Consider the following 21,926-nt stretch of genomic DNA (forward strand, 5'->3'; position numbering starts at 1 on the left):
CTGGGGACTCTGCCTTCAAGGGAGCTTTCGTCTGAGTCAGATCTTGGCATCTATCCAGAGTCAGAAGTGGATTTAACTCCTGCCCATCTCTGAGCTAGGCTTTAAATTTCAGCTGCCAGACTCTCCTATTACACAGAATACACAGCTGAAAGCAACGTCTCCTTCTCTATTCCTTGTAACATTACCTCACACTGGACATCAAGGGTTCAGTCCAATCTGTTCTTTTAATTTTTCCATGGCTTATGTTGATGCACAAGTAGTTCTCAATTTATACTTTTTGTTTAGTGACTATTTGTAGTTACAACGGCCCTGAAAAAATGTCACTTATGACCAGTTTTTAGTTATGACCATTACAGCATCCTGATAAAGTCACATGATCCAAATTCACACGCTTGGCAAATGATTCATATTTATGACCACTGCAGTGTCTCGAGGACACGTGATCCCCTTTTGCGACCTTCTTACAAGCCAAGTCAATGGGGGAGGCCAGATTCACTTAACAACTGCATGACTGACTTAGCAACTGCAGTGATTCACTTAACGACTGTGGCAAGCAAGGTCGTAAAATGGAGTAAAACTCACTGAACACACACACACACACAAATGATGCGTCCTTTTGTAAATACATGTCTGCTTGGCTATTCTCAGGATTATCCAAGGGTTTGGGGAGGCGGATAAGAGGAAGAGGAGGGAGATAATCATGAGGTTTGCCAATTTTTATCTTTGCTTCCACCTACCCTGGTGATTTTGCCTCTTGTTTTCGCAAAATACTTCTTCTGCGTCTTGGACAACAGTTCTTGGCCACCAGCTATGGCAAGGATAATGGCGTCAGCCATGCGATTGTCGTGCAGGCAAAGGTCAACGGCACTTTCAAAGTTCCCCGTCAGCAAAGCCTGAGTGATCAAACCATCAATGTCTGCATGAAGGAGAACACAGAAACAAAGACAATTTATTTATTGAATTTGTATTGCCGCCTATTCGCCCAGGGCGACTCGAGGAGGCTTACACAATGTAAAACCATATTTAAAACAAAAAATAAAAACAAAAACAATAAAAACTAACAAAAAGAATCATATAAATTAGTAAAGTACAAAAGAACAAAATTTGGGGGAAACCAACCCCCCCCCCTGAAGACAGCAAATCCCACTAGCCATTTGATGGGCTCCATCCCTCTCTGGGTTTCCCAGGCCCTCTGGCAAAACCAAGGTTTTCAGTGCCTTTTGGAAGAGTATTAGTGAGGGGGCCATTCTAATCTCTGGGGGAATGATGTTCCAGAGAGACGGAGCCACTACGGGAAAGGCCCTTCTTCTGGGTCCCACCAGGTGTATCTCCCTCAGGGGTGGGACCCGCAACATTCCCTGCGTCCTCGCTCTAATGGGTCGGGTGGATGGGACTGGCAGGACATGTTTCCTTAGATAACCCGGACCCAAGCCATAAAGGGCTTTAAAGGCTAAATGACAACGGTTATCACCATAATCTTAGAATCAAATATAGAAAATTAACTCCGTTTAGTAACCCATTTAGTATGTAAGATATATTTATATATATTATTTACCTCCGGTGACAGAAATGTTAAAGGTTTCATTGATGGGTTGCAGTGAATCAAACTCAGTGTTTTTACTCTGGAAGGGGAAAAACAATGCAGCTTAACATAGTTTCGGAACATGTTGTTGTTGTTGTTGTTGTTATTATTTGTAATTTTTTAATTTTATTTATACAAACATTCCATCTTTCATTTGAACAGTGTGTCATCAGGGTATAAATCTCTTGTGCAATAACCATTATAATTTATACATATTCATTGCTTAACTTTAATACTCTATTCTTACTTAGTACTAATCTGCATCATATATCTAATTCTTATAACAGTCCTCATCTTCACAGTTTTAATTCTTACCACGTTTACTATTTTGCGCTAATCTTCTTTGATTTCTAACATCCACATTTGTTTTCCAACTATTGATAAAATAAATCCCATATCATATAATACTCACTTTCTTCCTTCTCTTGTTATTTTTAAATACATTCCAATTATAATGAGCTTTATGGTGGGAAACATTGTGACAAAGCTGCGCTGAAATCAAAACTGCCACTTAACAATAATTTATGTTATCCTACTCACTCTGGTAAGAAATGGTATATTTACATTTTTACTCCTCTGCTCATTCATCTTGGGAACAAACTCCATGGAACTTAATTTTGAGCAAACAGGCACAAGGACTGGGTGTATAATCATTTCTGCCCTATTATCAAATTGTCATGTTATGAAATATCTATAGAGGTACGAGCTGAGGGTGCACAACGATACATTTAGTGACTTTTCATTAAAATTTATTGTGCAATGTTAGTCCTTGACTTACAATGGTAATGGAGCCTGCTCATTTTGATCGTAAGTCGCGACAGTCATAAAGCAGGCCACCCACGTCGCGGACCCCATTTTACGATCTTTTTACAGCAATTGTGGTAAGCAAACGCCACAACCGTTAAGCAAACCAAATTATTCGGTATGGGGAGGTTTTGGCAAAAATGCTTTAAAACGCTGTCATGTGACTGCAAGGGGTCCTAAATCCAAGCTGGTTGGCCAAGCAGCTTAAATACAGTCATGTGATCATGGGAGGGTGGCCGTCGCTCCATTATAATTTCAAATGGGTGCTAACTGACCAATCATAAGTTGAGGTCTACCCACATGTGCAAAATACACACCAGCTTCGTTTTGTCAGCTTCCGGCCCTTCCAGCAGCCAAATCAGAGGAGGAGGAAGAAGGGTGGGAGTCAGGGCCAGCATCAGGGCAACCTGAGAGCTCCGAGGGGGAAGAGGGATTGGAGCTGTCAGAGGCAGAGCCTGGGCCGTCCGTTAGCCCTCAGATGGAGAATCAACAGCCCCCAGGTCTGGAGGTGGCTGATGAGGAAGAGGAGGAACAGCTGGGTCCAGGGCCTGATGTGTGGATGTGCAGAAAGCAGAGGAGAGGAGAGCAGTGGAAATCTGTGGGCTGACCCTTGGGAAGGAAGAGCCACCGCTGCTAGCGAAGCCCCACCCTAGCTCTGGGGATAAAAGGCAGGGGGTGGAAATGAATAGAAGTGGCAGACAACTATTCATCTCCTGGCCGGCTGGTCTTGTTCGCCTGCGTTGAGAGAGAAACTTTTTGCCGGGGCTGCCGGCGCTCCTAATAAAGGAATCTTTGAGTTCACTTCAGAGGGTTTGTCGTGTTTGGGGAGCTGGGTCAGAACACATTTATTTCCAAAACATCCAATCACCGCAGGGAACCTCCTTGCTGCTAAGTCAAATATGGCTAAACTTCGAAGGTAAATTTGAATACCGTCTCAGTTTAAAGTCAGTCCCAGGGATACAAATAGACCTCAACTTATGACCACAATGGAGCCCAACCTTTCCGTTGTTAAGTGAGACACTGAGTTTTGCCCCACTGTACAACCTTTCTTGACACAGTGCTTAAGCGAAGCGCCGCCGTTAAGTTAGCAACGCGGTTGTTAAGTGACTCTGGCTTCCCAATTAACTTGGCTGGTCAGAAGGTCACAAAAGGGGATCGCGTGACCCTGGAGGATGCCGCAACCATCATAAATATGAGACAGTTGCCAAGCGCCTGAAGTTTGATCATGCGACCATGGGGATGCTTCAGCAGTTGTGTTAAAAAACGGTCGTAGGTCCCTTTTTTCCAGTGCTGGTGTAACTTTGAACGGTGGCTAAAGAATGTTGTAAGCCAAGGACTATCTGTACAGCCCTGAGGACATGGGATAACACACATAAGCAAACAGGTTAGTTGGGAGCCAATGCAAAATCACTCACATTCACTCCCAATGCTGAGTCAGTTTGCATGTTTAGCACAAAAAGGGGGGTTGAATACCTCTGCAAACAGCTGGTCCTTAGCGGCAAGACCCTCTCCACCATCAGGCTGTGCAAGCATGTCAGCTTCCTCGTGAGCCTTTCTCACCGATATGAAGAGGACGTTGGAAAGATTAAAGCAAAGAAACCAACTCCTTAACCAATGCAAATAAGCCTCCAAATAGCCCCAAGATGTCTCCCAAAAAGTGTAAGGTTAGTAAACCTAGAGTTATAGCAACGAGGAGAAGAACCCTATCTTTTTCTTTCTTTCTTTCAACATTTCCCTTTCTGAAGAACCCAAATATCTACTGCTTGTTAAAATAATAACAGGTGACCTTCAACCCACACCAACAGAGCAGCAATGTGAGGAAGTGTAGCAGAAACCATACTTAAGGTTGGCCACCAGGATATCTCCAAATATTCTTGTTGGGGGCAATTATTAGTAGTATTAGCATAGAGCGTAGATGTTTCCTGCCGGCGGGCTTCCCAAGCGCCGGGAGGACTCGTGGTTTAATGGCAAGCGGCGGCGGAATGGGCGCTCGGTGGGTGGGGGAAAGGCAGCGAAAGCCTCCCCACACACACACACCTCGGCAAGCGTTTTGCAGGGTTAGCCAGCAGTTTCGCAAGAGACTGAAGGCGGTCTGCTCCCCCAATTAGAGCGTTGGTTCAAGAGGAAGGGTCAGCCCTGCTACTAATTGGTGGTTCACAGTTTATCCATGGGCACCGGAGGAGTTATGTTTTGGGGGTGGGCATTTATTTATTTTTTATCTTATAAGTGGCCAACTTTTGTAAGCTGAGGGGGTACATTCATACACACACACACACACACAGTCGTTTATTCGTAGGGGAAGAATCTGTCTATCTATCTATCTATCTATCTATCTATCTATCTATCTATCTATGTTGTGCAAATTTAACTATGACACCAAACTTGAGTTTTGGAGGGTGTCTCGGAGAAAAAAAATAGTTATTTTTCCTACCCCGAGTACGGCAGGCGTCTCTCCCGCTTAAAAACAAAACTCTTTCCTCCTCGCTTTGAAAAGGGAACTGTTAACAAATGCAGTTTTTTATATGTATCGTATCTTGTGCTGACCGGCCCGTCCGTCAAATTTTAAAAAGTCAATACGGCCCCCGAGCCAAAAGTTTGCCCACCCTGGCATAGAGCCTTGTTACGTTAGCCGGGAGACCACAAATGCTAGTGCAGAGTAGTAGCAGTTTGGCTTGCCAAGATACCAGCCCTGTCGTAGGACACCCATGCGCGCTTCCAAGGTGCGCCACAGGATGGCGAGCTGGCTTCGCCCCAGAGAGAAAGGCGAGCAGCTCTTTCTACAGCATCCTGGGGCGGCATTCCTGGAGCAGCCTTGCCAATGGGCACTGCAACTGGGGAGGTTCAGAGGGGTTAGGAATCTGATTGCCTGCACAGAGTACCAGCTCGTCTCCCCACCAAAGTGGTACCTAGCGTGTTTCCCTGAAAATAAGACCCAATCTTAATTTTTTTGGGTCAAAAATAAGCACTAGGCGAACCTATGGCACGCATGCCGGAAGTGACATGCAGAGCCGCTTCTGCCGGCACACGACAGGTCGCCCGGAAGAGCCCCACTGCCCATGCACATGCCCCCCCCCTCCAGCCAGCTGGTCTGGTATCGGCTGCACATGCGCGGGGGAGACGTGCGTGGGGGAGAAGTGTGTGCATGCGCAGGGGCATGCGGTGCAGGGGGCGGGGGAATCGTGCACACGTCGCAACATGGGTGCAGGCACGCGAGCGCGCACTTTTGGCATGTAATGTGGAAAGGGTTAGCCGTCACTGCACTAGAGCTTTTTTTAATGTACAGGAGGCGGTGAGCGCGGTGGCCAATGGGAGTGGGAGCACTGCTATCGCCAACCCAGCCCTGCCTACCATGTGTTTGCCTGCAGCCAGAACAGGCGTGCCCTGGCCTCTGCTGGCCCTGCCTGCTGGCCCTGCTACTACCGGGACACTGGAGCTCGGATCCTCCTCCTACGCACAGATTGGAGTCATGCTGGCAGGTTGGGAAAGGGCCGAGCCTCCATGAGGTGACCGGGGAAGGGAAGGAGGTACCGTGCTAAGTGCTGACTTAAGGATTCCTGCCTTATTTGTGAGGGGACACGTGGTTGGGCTGCCTCCTGTACTGGCCATGCCCATCCACTTCACCAGGGCCTAATTTTGGGGCAGGACTTATATTAGGCCCACACTTAAAAAAATCGGGCTAGGTCTTATTTTCGGGAAAACACGGTATCTATCTACCTGCATAGAACATGCTTTCAAACTGTTAAATAGACAGAAGCCGAGATGGGTGACAGGAGCTCACCCTGACACACAGTTCTGGGACTCGAACCACCGGAGCAGAAACCATCTCCAGTGTCATTAAGCATTGAGTCACCGCATCTCCTACTTGAGGATAATTACCTCCAGTTTTAAGAACCACTGTTCTAGAATATTCTTTGCTGATTTGGCACCTTACAAACATGTCATACTACAGCTCCCCTTACACACACACACATGTGTGTGTGTGTGTGTGTTGTGTGTGTGTGAAGGGAATTGTAGTCTAGCATATTTATACAGTGCCAGGTTGAAGGAGTCTTTTTCATAGACAAATTTGGGGTTGACCCACGGACTGATTAGAGTTCTTAATAGATCTTAATGGGGTCCGCTAAATGGTTAAGAAATCCATCAGCGACTCTTTTTTTGGGTTGCCTCCCTCTTCACTTTCAGCCGTTCGACCACGGGGGCATTTCCTGAATGTTTTGAAGGTATGCAAACATAGACTTGTTTCAGAGATAACCTGAATAGACTTTTCCCTGTACTGGATAATGAAATTCCTTCTGCTTTGTTTTGCTTATTTACTTTGCTATTCCAAAATTTATTTTCAACTCTGTTGTTGTTATGCATGCTTCTAGGAGAAAAATAAGAATAAAAATTGAAATAAAGATCTAAAGTAAGTATACAATCTTATTCTATCTATCTATCATCTATCTATCTATCTATCTATCTATCTATCTATCTATCATCTTCATCTATCATCTATAAAAGGAAAAAAATAATTTAAGATAAATACAAAGCAAGAAAAATGTATCAAAATCAAACACTCTGTAGAAAGAGAAACCATGCCGTAAAAGAAGGAAAGGAGAAAGTTAGACTACAGCTGCAGAGGAATGAGGAGGAAATACTTTGGGATGAAACTGGGAGTCAAACTGGGATTCAGGGAGGTGTACAAAGGATAACATGAAGAAGATGCCCAGCTCAGCTTGAGCCAGCAATTAGCTTCTGTGAAAGATGAGCAATAAAAACTGTAGTTTTGTAATCCTTTGAAGTGATTCACGCTGCAGGTGGACCTGTGCATACCCCCAGTGCGTAAAATCATAGTTTAGAGTAAAACTAATAAATTGCAATGAATACTGAGTTTTCCACACATCCCCTTGTAGAGACCAATGTTTTCCCTTAATGGGTGTTGCACTGTCAGGATTTTAAATTCTTATTTTTCACTATATAAGCACTGGGCTGCAACAAAGTCGAGGTGAAAAAGTGCTACTTTCCAAACTTTATCAAATTAAAAAAGAAAAAAAAATGCACTGGATTATTATTATTTACCTCAACTTGATCTCTGCCCTGAGGACTCTCCTTAGCAAGAGTTGAAGTAATCTAAGGAAACAAAACAAATGGTGTAACATTTATTTTGGAGAAGAAGCTTCTTAGCTTTAACTTCTTTAAAAAACAAAAAAACAGGCAAAAGGCTTAAATATTTTCAATTTATCTGAAGCCAGATCTTGAACGATGATACTGAAACAACGAACGCAATACTAAAAATGTGATTTCCCCCCCGCTTCTTCCCGATCTCATCCACCTGTCCTTGTGTGTTAGTTGACCCAGTTGAGTGATATATTCAAGGAAGAAACACTCTGTGGATATCTCTATTATTAAAATAATGTATACCTGTCTTTTTCCACACGAGTCCACTAGAAATTACGATGGAAACAAAAAAGAACACAAACATCTTTTTTGAGCTGTGCGCACTGTATAGTCCTGGCATTAGCAGCAGTGGGAGATTCTTACGTGCTGCAACTCGGGTGCCAAGTAAGGGCTGAAAAAGGTTGGTTGTGTTGGTTTGAAATGAATTCTATTGTTTTGCTCTGTTTTGCAATTTTTAGACAACCCCACCCCACCAAATTATTTCAGAAGTTCTTCCAAGGTAAAAATAAAGATTGGGGAAAGGCTGCTTTAGACTAAGAATTTATCAGCAAAAATAAAGGATGATATTTCAAGCAATTACTAGGAATTTCATAAATTCGTTAATTACTAGTAATTCCTGAGCATTTTATTAATCAGAGAACAGGCTCCTTAAGATTATCGAGAGGTGGAAGGCATTTAATTCTTGCCACAATCTATGTTCTACCCCATATCCCCGTGATTTCTTCCAAACCAAACCCAAAAGGCAATTTAATCTGTGATGAATATTTTTAATGTAGTCCTTCAAAATGCAGTGTAGCCACATTTACCTTCTGTCCCAGGCCATCTTTTTTGTACCCCAAGAGTTCCAGATATTTGCCACGGGAGTCTTCCTCAAAATGCACCTTAGGAAAAATATAAAAAAAACCCAGGAAAGAAAGCATTTGAGAGAATAGCTAGTTTTTGCATTCTTCCTGCATTTGCAGTGCAAGACCCTTCTGCCAAACAATTGCTGTACACTGTGGTAAATTTTAAATCATAGATTTGAAACTCTGTAGCAAAGCAATTAACTTTTGCCAGGTCCACTTTTTGGCAAAACCATCATAAAACATGATCGCATGACCGTGGGATGCTGCACTCGAAGTTCGTTCAATGTGCCCCCTTAGGGGGGGTGATGCGACTACCAGAACTATGAATTTGGGTCGTTTAAGTAGATCCAAAATAGGTCTGTTATAACTCAGAATGCTTGATAAGCAATTGGTCATAAGTTGAGAACTGCAAGTGCTGTGGCACCCATGCTGATCCCAAAATATTTTCCACTTTGGATCTGATTACTGCACGCCTCTTGTTTTTAAAGTGAGTGAGAGATTCTGTACGCAATCAACCCTGAAAAAATCACCTTGAGGAATGACCACACGTTCCTCTCGAAGTCATTTTTGGCTACATCGATTTTCTTCTGACAGTAGCTGGAGAAGGCTTCGGCCTGAACCGCTTCCTGCAGCTGGTTGGACCGATTCAAGAATTCCATCTCGGTGACAACTTGACTAACGTAGACGTGGTAGGGCTGTTGGGGATGTTCTCCTTGCTGTTGAGTCTTGTTATTCTCAAAAGTGACCAGCCTCCCTCCAAACTGGAATTCAAGCAATCAGTGGTACTGTTATCCATGCCTGCTCATACAACTAGATAGTTGACATATTCTCAATATGATTTGTGGGAATTGCAACAGTCTGCTTCGCAAGGAGTTGGCAATGTGAAACACACTTGTGAATACTATATACGAAACCAGCACTCTTAGAACAGAAGTTGGCAGCCCCTTTTTGTCTAGGTCTAGTGGACTACACTCTCCATTTAGGTTATACAATACCAATTAAAAACAAACAAATATTGAATTAAAACAGATCTAAAATAAAAACAATTTCTGAAATTAGGAATATTAATTCAAAGAGGGTAAAATACAACCATAAATTCAACAAGAGTTGAACAAGTAAGGCAAAATTTAAATCATACCTGTTTGGCGTGGTTGCTGTTAGGTACTTAATTATGCTACAAGTGGTGTACTTTTCTGTCCTTGTGTTAAAATTGTTACACAAAAGGCTGTGCCTCCTGTTTATTATAACCAGAGGTAAAGCATTCTTGGAGGTTTATACCAAATGCAAACAAATGAACGATAAGCTCCACAGATTGTCCATGGAGATTCTCAGTCATGCCAAGTCATGGTTATCCCAAAGGTGCTTTTCAAAACATCTTCAAGAAGAAAACAAAAATCTAGTTGCCTTTTGAAAAGCAAAACTCCACTGGAGACCCCTTCAGTTATAAGGTAATCCTCGATTTATGACACTTGGCACCAACATTTCTGTTACTAAGCAAGGTTATTAACAGAGTCACACCCGGTTTTATCTTCTTCGCCACAGTTGTTAAGCAAATCACCACAGCTGTTAAGTGAATCATTTAATCGTTAAGTGAATCGGGCTTCCTCCATTGAGTCTGATTGTTGGAAGCTGGTTGGAAAGCTGGCTGCAAATGTCAAACACATGAGCCCAATGGCACCTTCAATGCCACTGTAACTTCCAATGGTCACTAAACAAATGGCTGCAAGCCAAGGACTTGCTGTACTATATTTGCTTTACGACTAGCTGCTTTGTTCTCCTGGTCAGCCATGATCTCTTTTTAATTAAGTGTTGTTTTTCTTCTTTTTCTGTAAGCTGCCCATAGTGTCAAGCAATTAGAACAGGGGTCGCCAACCTTTTTGATGGTCAGGGACCATCAAACTCATAATTTTAAATCCCGCGGACCACTAATATGAATTTTGTCTGACGGTGGCTTGCTGACGTTGGTGGGAAAGTCAGTCCCATATTCCAGAGCTGCAGTAGTCACAGGACTGGCCCTTTGGTCATCCCGGAGCAGCTCCTCCACTCCCTGGCAGGCTGGTGCACCCAGGTGGAGGAGCAGCTGCTCCGGGATGACCAAAGGGGCAGTCCTGTGACTACTGCAGCTCTGGAATATGGGACCGACTTTCCCACCAACGTCAGCAAGCCACCCCGGGGCGGATTTCCCTTCCCCGCCGTTGTCTTACCTTGCAGTTCCAGCTCGTGTGGCTCTATTCAAGGTAAGGTTTGCACTTGGCTGAAGAATGGGGGCCAGCGGGTGGGCGGGCCATGTGGGTGGCGCAGCCTTGTGTTCCCGCACAGCCTGGATTAATTGCTTTGGTGGGGGGGACATTTCTCTGCGAACCACCAAAATTTTCTCGCGGACCACCAGTGGTCCCCGGCCCACTGGTTGGCGACCACTGAATTAGAATATAACTATTTATTGGTCAAGTGTGATTAGACACCCCAAGAATGGCGGTGTTGACATTGGATAAATACATTTAAAATACATTCTTCTGCCCAAGACGTGATGGATGCCTTATTCTACACAAAGGTTTCTGCAAAATAAAGGCACAGATTTCTGTGAAGCATCCTGCATAAAACTGATCAGTAGGTACACCATGCCTCTTTCTTTGATCAGGCATGATATTCCGCTCTGAAAAAAAAATCGGGGCCGGCCAAAACAGACCCCCCACCGCGCGCCCGGGGAGCGCCCGCTGCTTTCCCTCGCCAGGGCCGGGCGGCGGCGTGTTGCACGGAGGCTGGTCTGTGGCTGGCCCAGCTCCCTTTTCGTGCCGCTCAGCGGCCTCCGCTCGCACCGCCCGGGCTCCGCTCAGGTATCCGGCTGGGCTGTCAGGAGTTGCTACCGCTGGCGCAGCTCCACACGGCTCCAGTCCCGCATTGCCTCGGGAAGGGAAAGGCAAAACCAGGAGCCGCTGCTGCCGTTGCAAGCGCCGCGCGGCTCTTCCTTTTGCCTTTCCCTTCCTGAGGCAACGCGGGACTGGAGCCAGCCGGAGCCGCGCCAGCAACTCCTGACTCAGGGCCTCCGAGGGGAGGAAGGAGGAGAAGAAGGGGTGGGGGAAAGGGGGGATTCCCAAAAAAATCGGAATTCCAATTTTAATCGGAAGAATATCATGCCTGTTTGATCTAAACAGCAGAGACTTACGGAAAAAGAGGCTCCCACCGGTCGACGAATCCACTTGGGTGGCTTCTTCAGAGGAAGAACTGTGCTCTGCAGGGTGGTCTGTTGTGGGAGGTGCAATGGAGGAAGGGGATGCCCTGTTCCGAAGGGATCCAGATCGCCAAAAGACGAGGAGAGCTTTTGAAAACAGAAGAGAAAGAGGAAATTATTCCTTGGTCTTTAGCTCAATCCAATTCCAGGGCAAACTTTCGTGTGTCAGAATCTGTTTACCATTTATCAAAAGGGCTTTCGGCGCTTGTTTTTAAAATCAAAGGATTATAGGTGAGGATTAGAGCAATGCTTCTCAACTTTTAAGATGCCTGGACTTCAACTCCCAGAATTCCCAATCCAGCATGGATGACTGAGGAATTCTGGGAGTTGAAGTCCATATATCTTAAACATATATCTTAAACAGTGGATTGGAGGATGAAAAATGAACACAGCCAAAGAGCCACTAGTACTGGCCAGCATCGGATCTGTTCCTCCTTGGCTGGTGGACATTTTAAAGCCTCACTGAGACACCAAGAACACAGAGTTCTGAGACAGCCCAAATTTTCAATCATTTATTTTTATGTGTTTCATTGTAAACTGCAAAACCTTCCTTTTCCCCATTTTTCAAAAAAAAATGAGATACCTTGTCCGCTTGTTTTTGTCGCAGGCTATCGGTGCTTCCTCCCATGATCGAGTAAACACTGATTTTCCCATCGAAAGAAGCAGCAGAGAGAAGGGCAGGATTCCTGGGACACCACTGCACATCGAAGCACCACTGGGTAGAGGTAGGAAGCTCATACAACACCTGTGACCAGCAGAAAGGAAGAAGGACAACTATGATGGCTTCCAAAGCGGATAACTGCAAAATTGGCCGGGGGCATACATCAGTGCACCAAGAAAGATGGAGAGTTAAGGATATATTCTCTTATAACCTCCAAGACTCCATCACATCCTTGCACACCCACTCTGGCCCTGCAGTACACCAACCCTCCCCAACCCTCCCTCTCAGCTCCTTTCCTGCTTGGTCTATCTTACAAGCTGCCAGGGACTTGCAATTTCTTTCTGGCTTCCCCACTGACTTGGTTGTTGGAACCCCTCTGGAAGTTGCCTTACCTAACAACCATGAGATTCCATTAACAATGGGAATCGGGATCGCAGAGTCTGCTACTGATAAATGATGTGGTTGTATTTTACAACCGCATCGCTTAGCAACGAAAATTCTGGACCCAATTGATGTTGTAAGTCGAGGATCCCCTGTATTTACTATTACTAGATTTTAAAAGGAATTCTGTATTTTATTATGTATGCTTGTTTCATTAATGTATACAGTTGATAAATAGTAACATGCAAGCTTTTCCAAGCCAACATGTACCCCAAATCACACCACAAAATATAAAGGTTATATTCAAGCTACACAAATGGTTTAAAAACAAAAACAAAAAAACTTAACTTGATGTTATTTGATGTTTATTTTTTCATTAGGGTTCAAAAATTTAGAAAGTTGGTAGCAATAAGTTTACTTTGATGCAAGTAAATGGTGAAAACCTGATGAGCTCTTTATATACTGACATATTTTTAAATTTCTAAAGTATAAATGTTACTTAAAAGCAAATACCTCTCCTGTGTTTGGATTGGAACAAAGGATTTTAGAATCTTTGCCACAGCTCAGCAGTAGTTCAGGATCTGCCATGCTCCAAGCAATTGTCAAAATACCTCTGTGTAAAAAAATATCAAATGCTTATCAAACTAACCAAACATTGCAAATATGTAACTGATATCAATGGGACATTAAAATTTGAAAAAGAGGAAACACTTAGAATAAAAGGGCCTTTATCATAAACAAAACAATCAACCAAAATGCTTAAGAGTCCATTTTTTGCCCTTTTCTCAAATAAAATAAAATCTTATTCAAAATGCTGATAAAAAAATATGTATCTCCAATCATCTTCCAATCCTATATGTTTATTTTCCAATTATGTTTATTTAATCGTTTGTTTGGCAACCCCCTTCCATGAAAATCTATCAATATATTTGGGCCTAACATCTCTCACCAGTCTTTCTAGCCCAGTGGTCGCCAACCAGTGGGCCAGGGACCACTGGTGTCCACGAGAAAATTTTGGTGGTCCGCAGAGGAATGTCCCCCCCAAAGCAATTAATCCAGGCTGCGCGGGAACATAAGGCTGCGCCACCCACATGGCCCGTCCACCCGCTGGCCCCCACCTTTCAGCTGAGCGCAAACCTTGAGTAGAGCTACGCGAGCTGGAATTGGAAGGTAAGACCAACAGCGGGGGAGGGAAATCTGCCCCGGGGTGGCTTGCTGACGTTGGAGGGGAAATCGGTCCCATATTCCAGAGCTGCAGTAGTCACAAGACTGGCCCCGGAGTAGCTGCTCCTCCACCCGGGTGCACTGGCCTGCCATGGAGTGGAGAAGCTGCTGCTGTCCGCAGGGTTTAAAATTATGAGTTTGGTGGTCCCCGAGGTCCAAAAGGTTGGTGACCCCTGTTCTAGCCCACATTCAATCAAATCTGTATTTTATGCACCTTGCATGGTTTTCAAGAACGCGAAGAGGAGAAGATGCAAATCTCAGGTCCCATATCTGGATTACGGGTAGCCGGTCATCTTCTGATGCCAGAACCATTTGCGTAGCCACCTCAGGATGCCATTCCAGCCCTGAGCAATGCATCTGGAATGGTATGAATAGTGTTCATTTTTTTTTTAAACAACCCTGTAATCCTTTGCATCGGGGTGACCGAATGGAGCTAAGCATTTACTGGCCAGATGCCCTTCCTATGTACAGTTCACAGCAGTATTTTCTCTTTGTGCCCAGAGAGAGAAATATCTGCCACTAACTAGGATCGAACTCACAAGCCTCCTTATTGTGAGGCGAGAGCTCCACCTCTAGGCCACCACACTGCTCATTATATAAATGTCAAAGAAAACTACTTCTCTTTTACAAGATCCTTTAGTACATGGCTTCTCTTCCTTAGAAATACTGCAGCATCCTAGTAATTTTCAACAATACTTTTCCTGGTTTAGAAAAACATGTTCAATATGTAGCCCCACATACTGACTGCAACAACTGCTAGGGCAGCAATTAACATGCAGAATGTGAAAATCTCAAAGAGATCAGAAGGTAATCCCCCTGCATATTTATGAAAACAGCTGGCTCATACACTTAACAAGCCAAAAATTAATCTGTAAAATGGAGAAGCTAGGCACACCTCCTAGCCACGTACCGTAAATGAATATGCTACACTCTACCTACATGTGGCTTCATGTATAGCATCATCTCAAGTACTTAAAAAAAAAAAAGGGGGGAGGGGAAAGAGACCGAGAAAGAGAATGTAAGGATTATACAATCTGCACTGTATGGATCCGCTACTTCCATAATAGTTATTTTACATTGGTAATGAAGGACATTTGCATGTCAACTCTGAAGCGAACCTGGTTGAAGCCATCTTGTGCTGCCTCATAGTTGCCACGAAGCCTGAGAGAGGGAAGGGTGGGGGGAAGTAGATCGCCCGGCTAGTCAAAACAAAAAGTTTTCCTATGGGAACCAAGGTCACTGAAACAGGGAGAGGAGCCTGCCTTCCACCTTCATTGGACAATGTGATCGGTAACACCTGGGAGGGGGGAGTTTTACTCTTTTAAGTAAGTGAAAAGCGTGGGAACTGTCACCGGCTGTGCTGATATGATGTATCCAATAAACATGTTCCTTGAGGAATCTACCTGCCTCAGCTTTCTGATTTCAATGGGTGCATTACTCGGAACCATGACATTGTACTTATTCCCTACAAAAAAATAAAAGATAACCTGGCGAAGCAACTTTAAATTCAACACATCTTTTAAAAATCCTTACATGTAGGGTCTTCCGGTTTGTCGGCTTCGCGAGCGGCAGGGATTTGCGAAGCTGCGCGATCCCTGCCGCGCTAGCCGTTTTTGGGGCTCCGACCCAGCCGGGTACGGAGCTAGGCTGCCTGCAGGGCAGCTGAAGTAGGGGGATCCGGAGAAGGGTTTGGGGGTGCTGCAGACTCCCTCCCTGGCCGGCAGAACTCCCTTTTCCCAGGACGTGCAGCGGCGGTCCGTAATGGCGCCACAAAGAAGCTGGCAGCCGGGTAAGAATGCGCAGGAGGAAGTGGAGAAAGTGATTGAGAGGAGAAAGTTTTTCTTGGCTCCTAGGACTCTAAGACATATTTAATAAAATTCCTGAAAAGTATGATTCTCTGAATAATACCTGCCAGAAGAGGAAAAAGCGGCTGCTTGAAGGTGCTGAAAGGATAGCTTTCCCTCTTTTCCCTACGGAATAAATAACTGGATATTAAGAAACCTATTTTTTAGGTGGAAATTGGTTTTAAGCGATGAGTGGGAAGAGAGAGGATTAAGAAGAAAATATTTGTATGCTAAGATTTGTTGGAGCAGATGCCTTAAGGATTTGAAGACTAGAATATATTGTAATAAGATTTTAAACAGATTTGGACTTTCTTTCTCTTTGATTGATATTACCCCAGAAGGAGAAAGTGAGAACTCTGCCTTGGTTTGGACTGATTGATAACTTTGGGACTGTTTTATCTTTTTTATTTTCTTTTGAATATTCTGGTTGTTGTAAGAAGAAAGAAGGAGAAAAGAAAAGAAAAGATTTATAATGGCTCTTTCTGTTGAGGAACTAAGAAAAGAATATGAACAAGCAAAAAAAATGGTAAAGATGGTGTGGAAGAAGCTTTCCTTTTCTTAGAAATGGCGCTTACTAATTATCAACAAAAATTACAACAGATGAAGACAGCAGAGGAACAAGAAAGAAAGGAAGGAGCCATCTTTAATGAACCTCAGAATTTGATCCAGAAAAAGGAAGAGAGAAAGAAAAGAAGAGAAGAGAAAAGAAGAAAACTAAAGGATTTAAGGACTTAAGATCCAAAAACATTTAAGAAAGGGAAAAATAAAGTGCAAAACCAATATGATGATTGTAAACAAAGGGGAAAAGAAATACGACAGAGAAGGGAAGCCGGTAAGGCAGAGGCTAGAAGAAGGGGGGTAGAAAGGTGTGTTGGGAAAAGAAAGAAAGGGAAAAGGTGGAGAAAAGCTACAATGTTTTGAAATTAAATGGAAAAAGGAATTTTTATGGATAATGGATAAAGTATAATTTTTTTTTTTTAAAAAAAGATTTTGCAAGGTACATAAGATGAGATGGTAGTATTGCAATGGTTTAAGAGTTGATAAGAGATTAAAATGTTAAAATGTTTAAAAATGATTGGCTTTAAAACTTAATAATAGGAGAGGTTTAGAATATTGTTTTAATTAAAGAGTTTAATAAAATTATGGTATTGATGTTATTATAAAATTTTTATTATAGTATTTCTTTTTAATATTTGGATTTATTGTCTAATTAGGCACTTAATTGTGTTGGATGTATTAGTTAGATAGAATGTACCAAGCAAAATCTGATTGGGTATTAGATATTATTTTAAAGATTAATTTGATTAACTTAGGGGGAGATAGAAAGGCATCATACTCTGATTAATGATTTCAGGAGAAACTGATTTTTTTTTTTTTTTCATAAGGGATGAGACAAAGGGATGATAAAAATGGACAAAAGATACAAATATAATGATTTAAACTAAGATGATTAATTAAGGTAGAATTAAGAAGTGTGAAATATGTGGAGAAGTTAATATAGAAGGGTTAGAATGGTAAATAAAATAAGTAATGATATGTAAGATGAGCATGAATATAATTGAAGTCCATGAAGAGAGAAATACCTGGGTCCAAGTTACTTTCCAAAAGATTTTTTTTATGTTTTGTGTGTTGTGTGTATATGTCTTTTTGGGGGAGAATTGGTAAAAACTTGTAGAAATATAGAATGAGAATAATGGTAACTAAGTCAGAAAGAATCAGATGAAATAATAATAATGATATTGAATAAGAGTAAAGAGAAGTAAAGAGAAATTGAATAAGAGGTTTTGGTATATTATATGGAAATGGTTTAAAACAGAATCATAATTTATCTGACTTGTTAAATTTACAATGGAAAAAGGTTTAAACATGTAATGAATAATGATAATTTGTGTGTTTTAAAAAATTAATAAAACTTGTTTTCAAAAAAAAAAAAAAATCCTTACATGTAGTGCTTTGATATACAGAAATGGGAGAAAAGAAAAACAAGAAGGGATTAAAAAAAGAAAAACCAGGAAGAGGAAAAAAAACACAAAATATTATATTACGCAATTATTCAGTCAAATTTTCAGACGTAGCTTTAAAATCTGAGCACATGAAAAATACTGATCTGTCTTTCCATTATACTAATACAGGTAGTCCTCGGCTTACAACCATTTATTTAGTGACTGTTCAAATTTACAACGGTGCTTGAAAAAAAGGGACTTATGGGACCATTTTTCACACTTGCAACATTGCAGCATCCCTGTAGTCACGTGATCAAAATCCAGAGGCATGACAACTGGTTTGTAATTAGGACTATCGCTGTGTCCAGAGGTCACGGCATCCCCATATTCACTTAACAACTGTGTTACTAAATTAACAGCTGCAGTGGTTCACTTAACAACTGTGGCAAGGAAGCAAAGCTCACTTAACATATCTTTCATTTGGAAGATAAATTTTGGGCTCAACTGTGGTCGTAAGTCGAGGACTACCTGTACTGAGTCAGCCCATAAACAAAACACTGAGCACACCTACCGATCATGGAGTTGTAATCTGGGGTTCCACCATTTTTCCAGCACTGAACAGAAATCTTTCCTACAGTTCCCCATGTTGGCTAATTTTATAATTTTTCCTTACAAGCTCCAACTTTTTGGTATTTTAATTCAGAAGTACATCCACGTCTTTAAACCATTCCGCTTTTTCTAAGACTCTTGTGACAAACTTAGGGATATTAGAACAAAATGTCATAGTAAAAAAGGAGAAACCCACACCGCATACCAGTCTTTTCTCCAATGTTTTTACATTTATGAAAGGCATTAGCCGTCTCCTTTTAAAGCCAATAAAGGCAAACAAGAATCTTTTATTGAGTTAACCTCCTTTTAAGAGTGTAGAATCCTATTTAATATTAAGTCCTTCAGACACTGTAATAAAGGGAGACCAACTCCTGCCATGATGTCACAGGGTCATAAGCTACAGGTAGTCCTTAACTTATAGCTCTTGGTTTAGTGATTGTCCGAAGTTCCTGTAACTTTCTAATTATTCCCCAAATTATTTTTTCCCCCTGATCTGTTGCATTTAAGGCATAAATTCGACACTGCAGCTGAATAGCTACCCGATTGCTGTGGTCGCTGACTTTGATGATAGGTTCGTTTTTCCTGAGATCCCACACGGTAGCACGACCACTGGGGCTCGCAGAGGCCAAGATATGTTGGACTTGTCTGTTCCACGCAATACAGCTGATGTCTTCAGGAGGCTGTTGGGGGGAAAAAAGGTTGGAAATTGATTCAATCTTTCTTAGCTTAATACTTACTACGCACAATGAATGTGTTAGCTTTTTCTCTTCTATGGTGGCACAGTGGTTAGAGTGCAGTACTGCAGACTACTTTTGCTGACTGCCAATTTGGCAGTCGAACCTCACCAGGCTCAAGGTTGACTCAGCCTTCTGTCCTTCTGAGGTTGGTAAAGTGAGGACCCAGATTGTTGGGGCAAGAGGCTGACTCTGTAAAGCACTTAGAGAGGGCTGTAAAGCACTGTAAAGCAATATATGTCTAAGTGCTGTGGCTATTGCTATTACTCATGCAAGGAACTCCAAGCAGGAAGTAGATGGAACAGAAGAGCTATTGGGGAAAACTGTCAAGTCATGTTTACAAGATGGTATTAAGAATCCAATGTGCTTTTAGAGGGCAAACATAAGACTTGGATACTCCCCAAAATGCAATGCTTTGTATTTGTTATTCTAAGGAACATGATGCTTCTTTGACTCAGAGGTATCTCACTATTTTTTTTTTAAACCGGTTTTTCTAGAATAACCTGCAAACACCTAAGGATGTTTGTGCATTTTAGAATATTCATACACCGTAGGAGAAATCAAATGTATTTTCTTTAAAAATCATCACTGGACACCTACTAAATCCAGAGATAGGACAAATCACCAAAGACCAAATACAATTATACCTAAGGGCAACAGAACATCTAGGACTTCACCCGTTATCAAGTGATTTTCACAGTCCATGCAGATGTAATATAAATCTCATACCTGTGTCTTGCTTCCTGGTGTCATCGGCGTTGCAAAGTTATTTAAATCCCAGATGTAGATCTCTGACTCATTTGCACCAGAAGCTACTAGATTTGTCTGTAACACAAAGCAAGCACTATGAATTTACATTGCATCAAAAGCCGCTTTTTCAAAAAAAAAAGCTAACGCTCACGATTTTTTAATTAATTTATCAAATGTTGATATATTTATATTAAATTCTTGTGCCCATCTCACGAAAAGTGACCACGATGGCTCGGAAACTGCTGGAAACTGTGATCTATCAAACTTAAGAGGGGAGCAGAATGGGGAAGTTTGATCTTATATGCTTTGAAGACACTAGGAAAAGTTGTAAGGGAAATCTAACCTGGAATAGATTAACATCCAGAGATCTTACAGGTCCCGTATGCTTGTCATTCTGAGCAATCATGACTTCGGTTTCACCAGCTAATATTTTAGCTGGATCATACAAAATTATATTCCCATTTTCACCACCAGCAATAAGAACTCCGGAAAGCGTCTCATCGGATGCTGTTTTGTGAGGACTCCAGATCAATTTGTGATACCTGCAAGACGACGTCAAGAAATAAAAGTCATGGAGAAGTATTTTTTCCATCAGCCTTGTTCTGTCCTTCTGAGAGGTGATGCTATTGAGTTTGCCAGTAGGGGACCAAATTGGAATTTCCATCGGAACATAAAGCAAACAAGATTGGATGGTAGAACCCTATATTAGGTAAAAGAAAGCCGGTGTGACGTAATGCAGGGGTGTCAAACTCAAGGCCCAAGGGCTGGATCCGGCCTGCAGGGTGCTGAGTTCTGGCCTGCATGGCTGCCCGGGAAACAATGAAGTACTGGCCCGCGGTGCCTGTGCCAGCAAAAGCGGAGCTCAGGAGGGCCATTTTCGCTGGCAGAGAGTTGCAGGAGGCCGTCCCAGCCAAAAACAGAGTTTGTGAGTTCGCTTTTGCTGGCAGAACACTCGGGCCACAGGCTCCACTGACACCAGTGACATTGACTGGCCATGCCCACCTGCCCACCCCGGTCCCCCTGAGGTCAAACACAACCCTGATGCGGCCCTCAATGAAATCGAGTTTGACACCCCTGACGTAGGGGGTTAAGGCACCAGACTAGAAACTAGGAAGACTGTGGGTTCTAGTCCTGCTTTAGAAACAAAGTCAGCTGAGTGAGAGGGTCACTCCCTCTCTCCCAGACTAGGAAGAAGACAAGGGCAAATCACTTCCAAAAGTATTGACGAAACAACAGTGGAGATTGGTCTAGGCCAGGGGTAGGGAAACTTGGCTCCTTTATTACTTATGGACTTCAACTCCCAGAATTCCAGAATGAGCTTGATGGAAATAAAGTTGCCATGAATGCCTTGATCTACTGTGGCCTTAATATAAAGATATGTCCTACATTGTAAGCGAAACTCAAAATTTTCTCACAACTAAAACCCCAAAACCAAATGAAACCTTAGGCTACTGGAATGAATGCTGTTTGGAATATAGTACAAATGTATGGGACATATTAATATAAACAGATAAAATTGTCCTACATTCTGCTATGTTTTAAACAGCCACCTGTAGTCTTAGTTGAGTCCAAAAAAGTGTATCTTTCCTCTGTTGGAAAGTTTTCATTTTCAATTGACTGATATTACTGGATTTAAGAAGCTATACAGAGCTGTTGCACTGGGATTGGAACCCTGGTGGAACCTATTTTACTGGTCTGACTTAGGACATTTTGGGACTTTCTTGAAGTCCATAAGTGATAAAAGAACCAAGTTTCCCTACCCCTGGTCTAGGCAGTCACTGGGAATGAAGATTGACTCAAAGGTACCTACTTTATTTAAACAAAAACTTTGGATTGGGTTGATGAACTCTGGGCCCTCCAACAGTGCTTATTTACAACCCACAGGTACCTCTCATACAAGGTCAACAGCATGGGATACTGTGAACTGTTGATCAGCAACAAGTGAAGGACACAAGTTTTTCACTTGTGAAAATCCACTTTTTAGCTTTCAAAAAAAATGGGCATTTTGTATTTGCTTTTAAGAAGTTTGAAGGGGAAAAGGCTGATCTGTTAGTGTTTAAATCAAGACGCTGATGATGATAGGGAGCGTACAGAATAACCAAGGTTCAAGGCTTCAGTAAAATATTGGTTTAGAGCAGGGGTGTGAAACTCAATTTCACTGAG

General features: G+C 42.5%; 1 protein-coding gene across 29 annotated transcripts in view; it reads right to left on the minus strand.

The window, feature by feature from the left end:
• Positions 1–21,926, minus strand: part of SEC31A (SEC31 homolog A, COPII component) — a 68,636-nt gene that overhangs the window by 36,712 nt on the left and 9,998 nt on the right. For 15 of the 29 annotated variants that reach the window (XM_087962785.1, XM_087962773.1, XM_087962771.1 and 12 more), the window contains exons 4-16: positions 20,107–20,305; positions 19,743–19,838; positions 18,819–18,959; positions 14,098–14,240; positions 13,173–13,272; positions 12,201–12,362; positions 11,552–11,704; positions 8,919–9,149; positions 8,350–8,424; positions 7,445–7,495; positions 3,860–3,937; positions 1,556–1,622; positions 738–916 (exon numbers count right to left, since the gene is read on the minus strand). In XM_087962785.1, coding sequence (XP_087818911.1) covers positions 738–916; positions 1,556–1,622; positions 3,860–3,937; positions 7,445–7,495; positions 8,350–8,424; positions 8,919–9,149; positions 11,552–11,704; positions 12,201–12,362; positions 13,173–13,272; positions 14,098–14,240; positions 18,819–18,959; positions 19,743–19,838; positions 20,107–20,305 — 1,675 coding nt within the window. The remainder of the gene's footprint in view (positions 1–737; positions 917–1,555; positions 1,623–3,859; positions 3,938–7,444; positions 7,496–8,349; positions 8,425–8,918; positions 9,150–11,551; positions 11,705–12,200; positions 12,363–13,172; positions 13,273–14,097; positions 14,241–18,818; positions 18,960–19,742; positions 19,839–20,106; positions 20,306–21,926) is intronic. The other 14 variants (XM_087962781.1, XM_087962779.1, XM_087962775.1 and 11 more) reach the window with 1 other exon arrangement.

The sequence above is a fragment of the Notechis scutatus genome, chromosome 4 (assembly GCF_049901735.1).
Source record: "Notechis scutatus isolate UNSWTSFEM ecotype Mainland chromosome 4, rNotScu1.2, whole genome shotgun sequence".
Lineage (NCBI taxonomy): Eukaryota > Metazoa > Chordata > Lepidosauria > Squamata > Elapidae > Notechis > Notechis scutatus.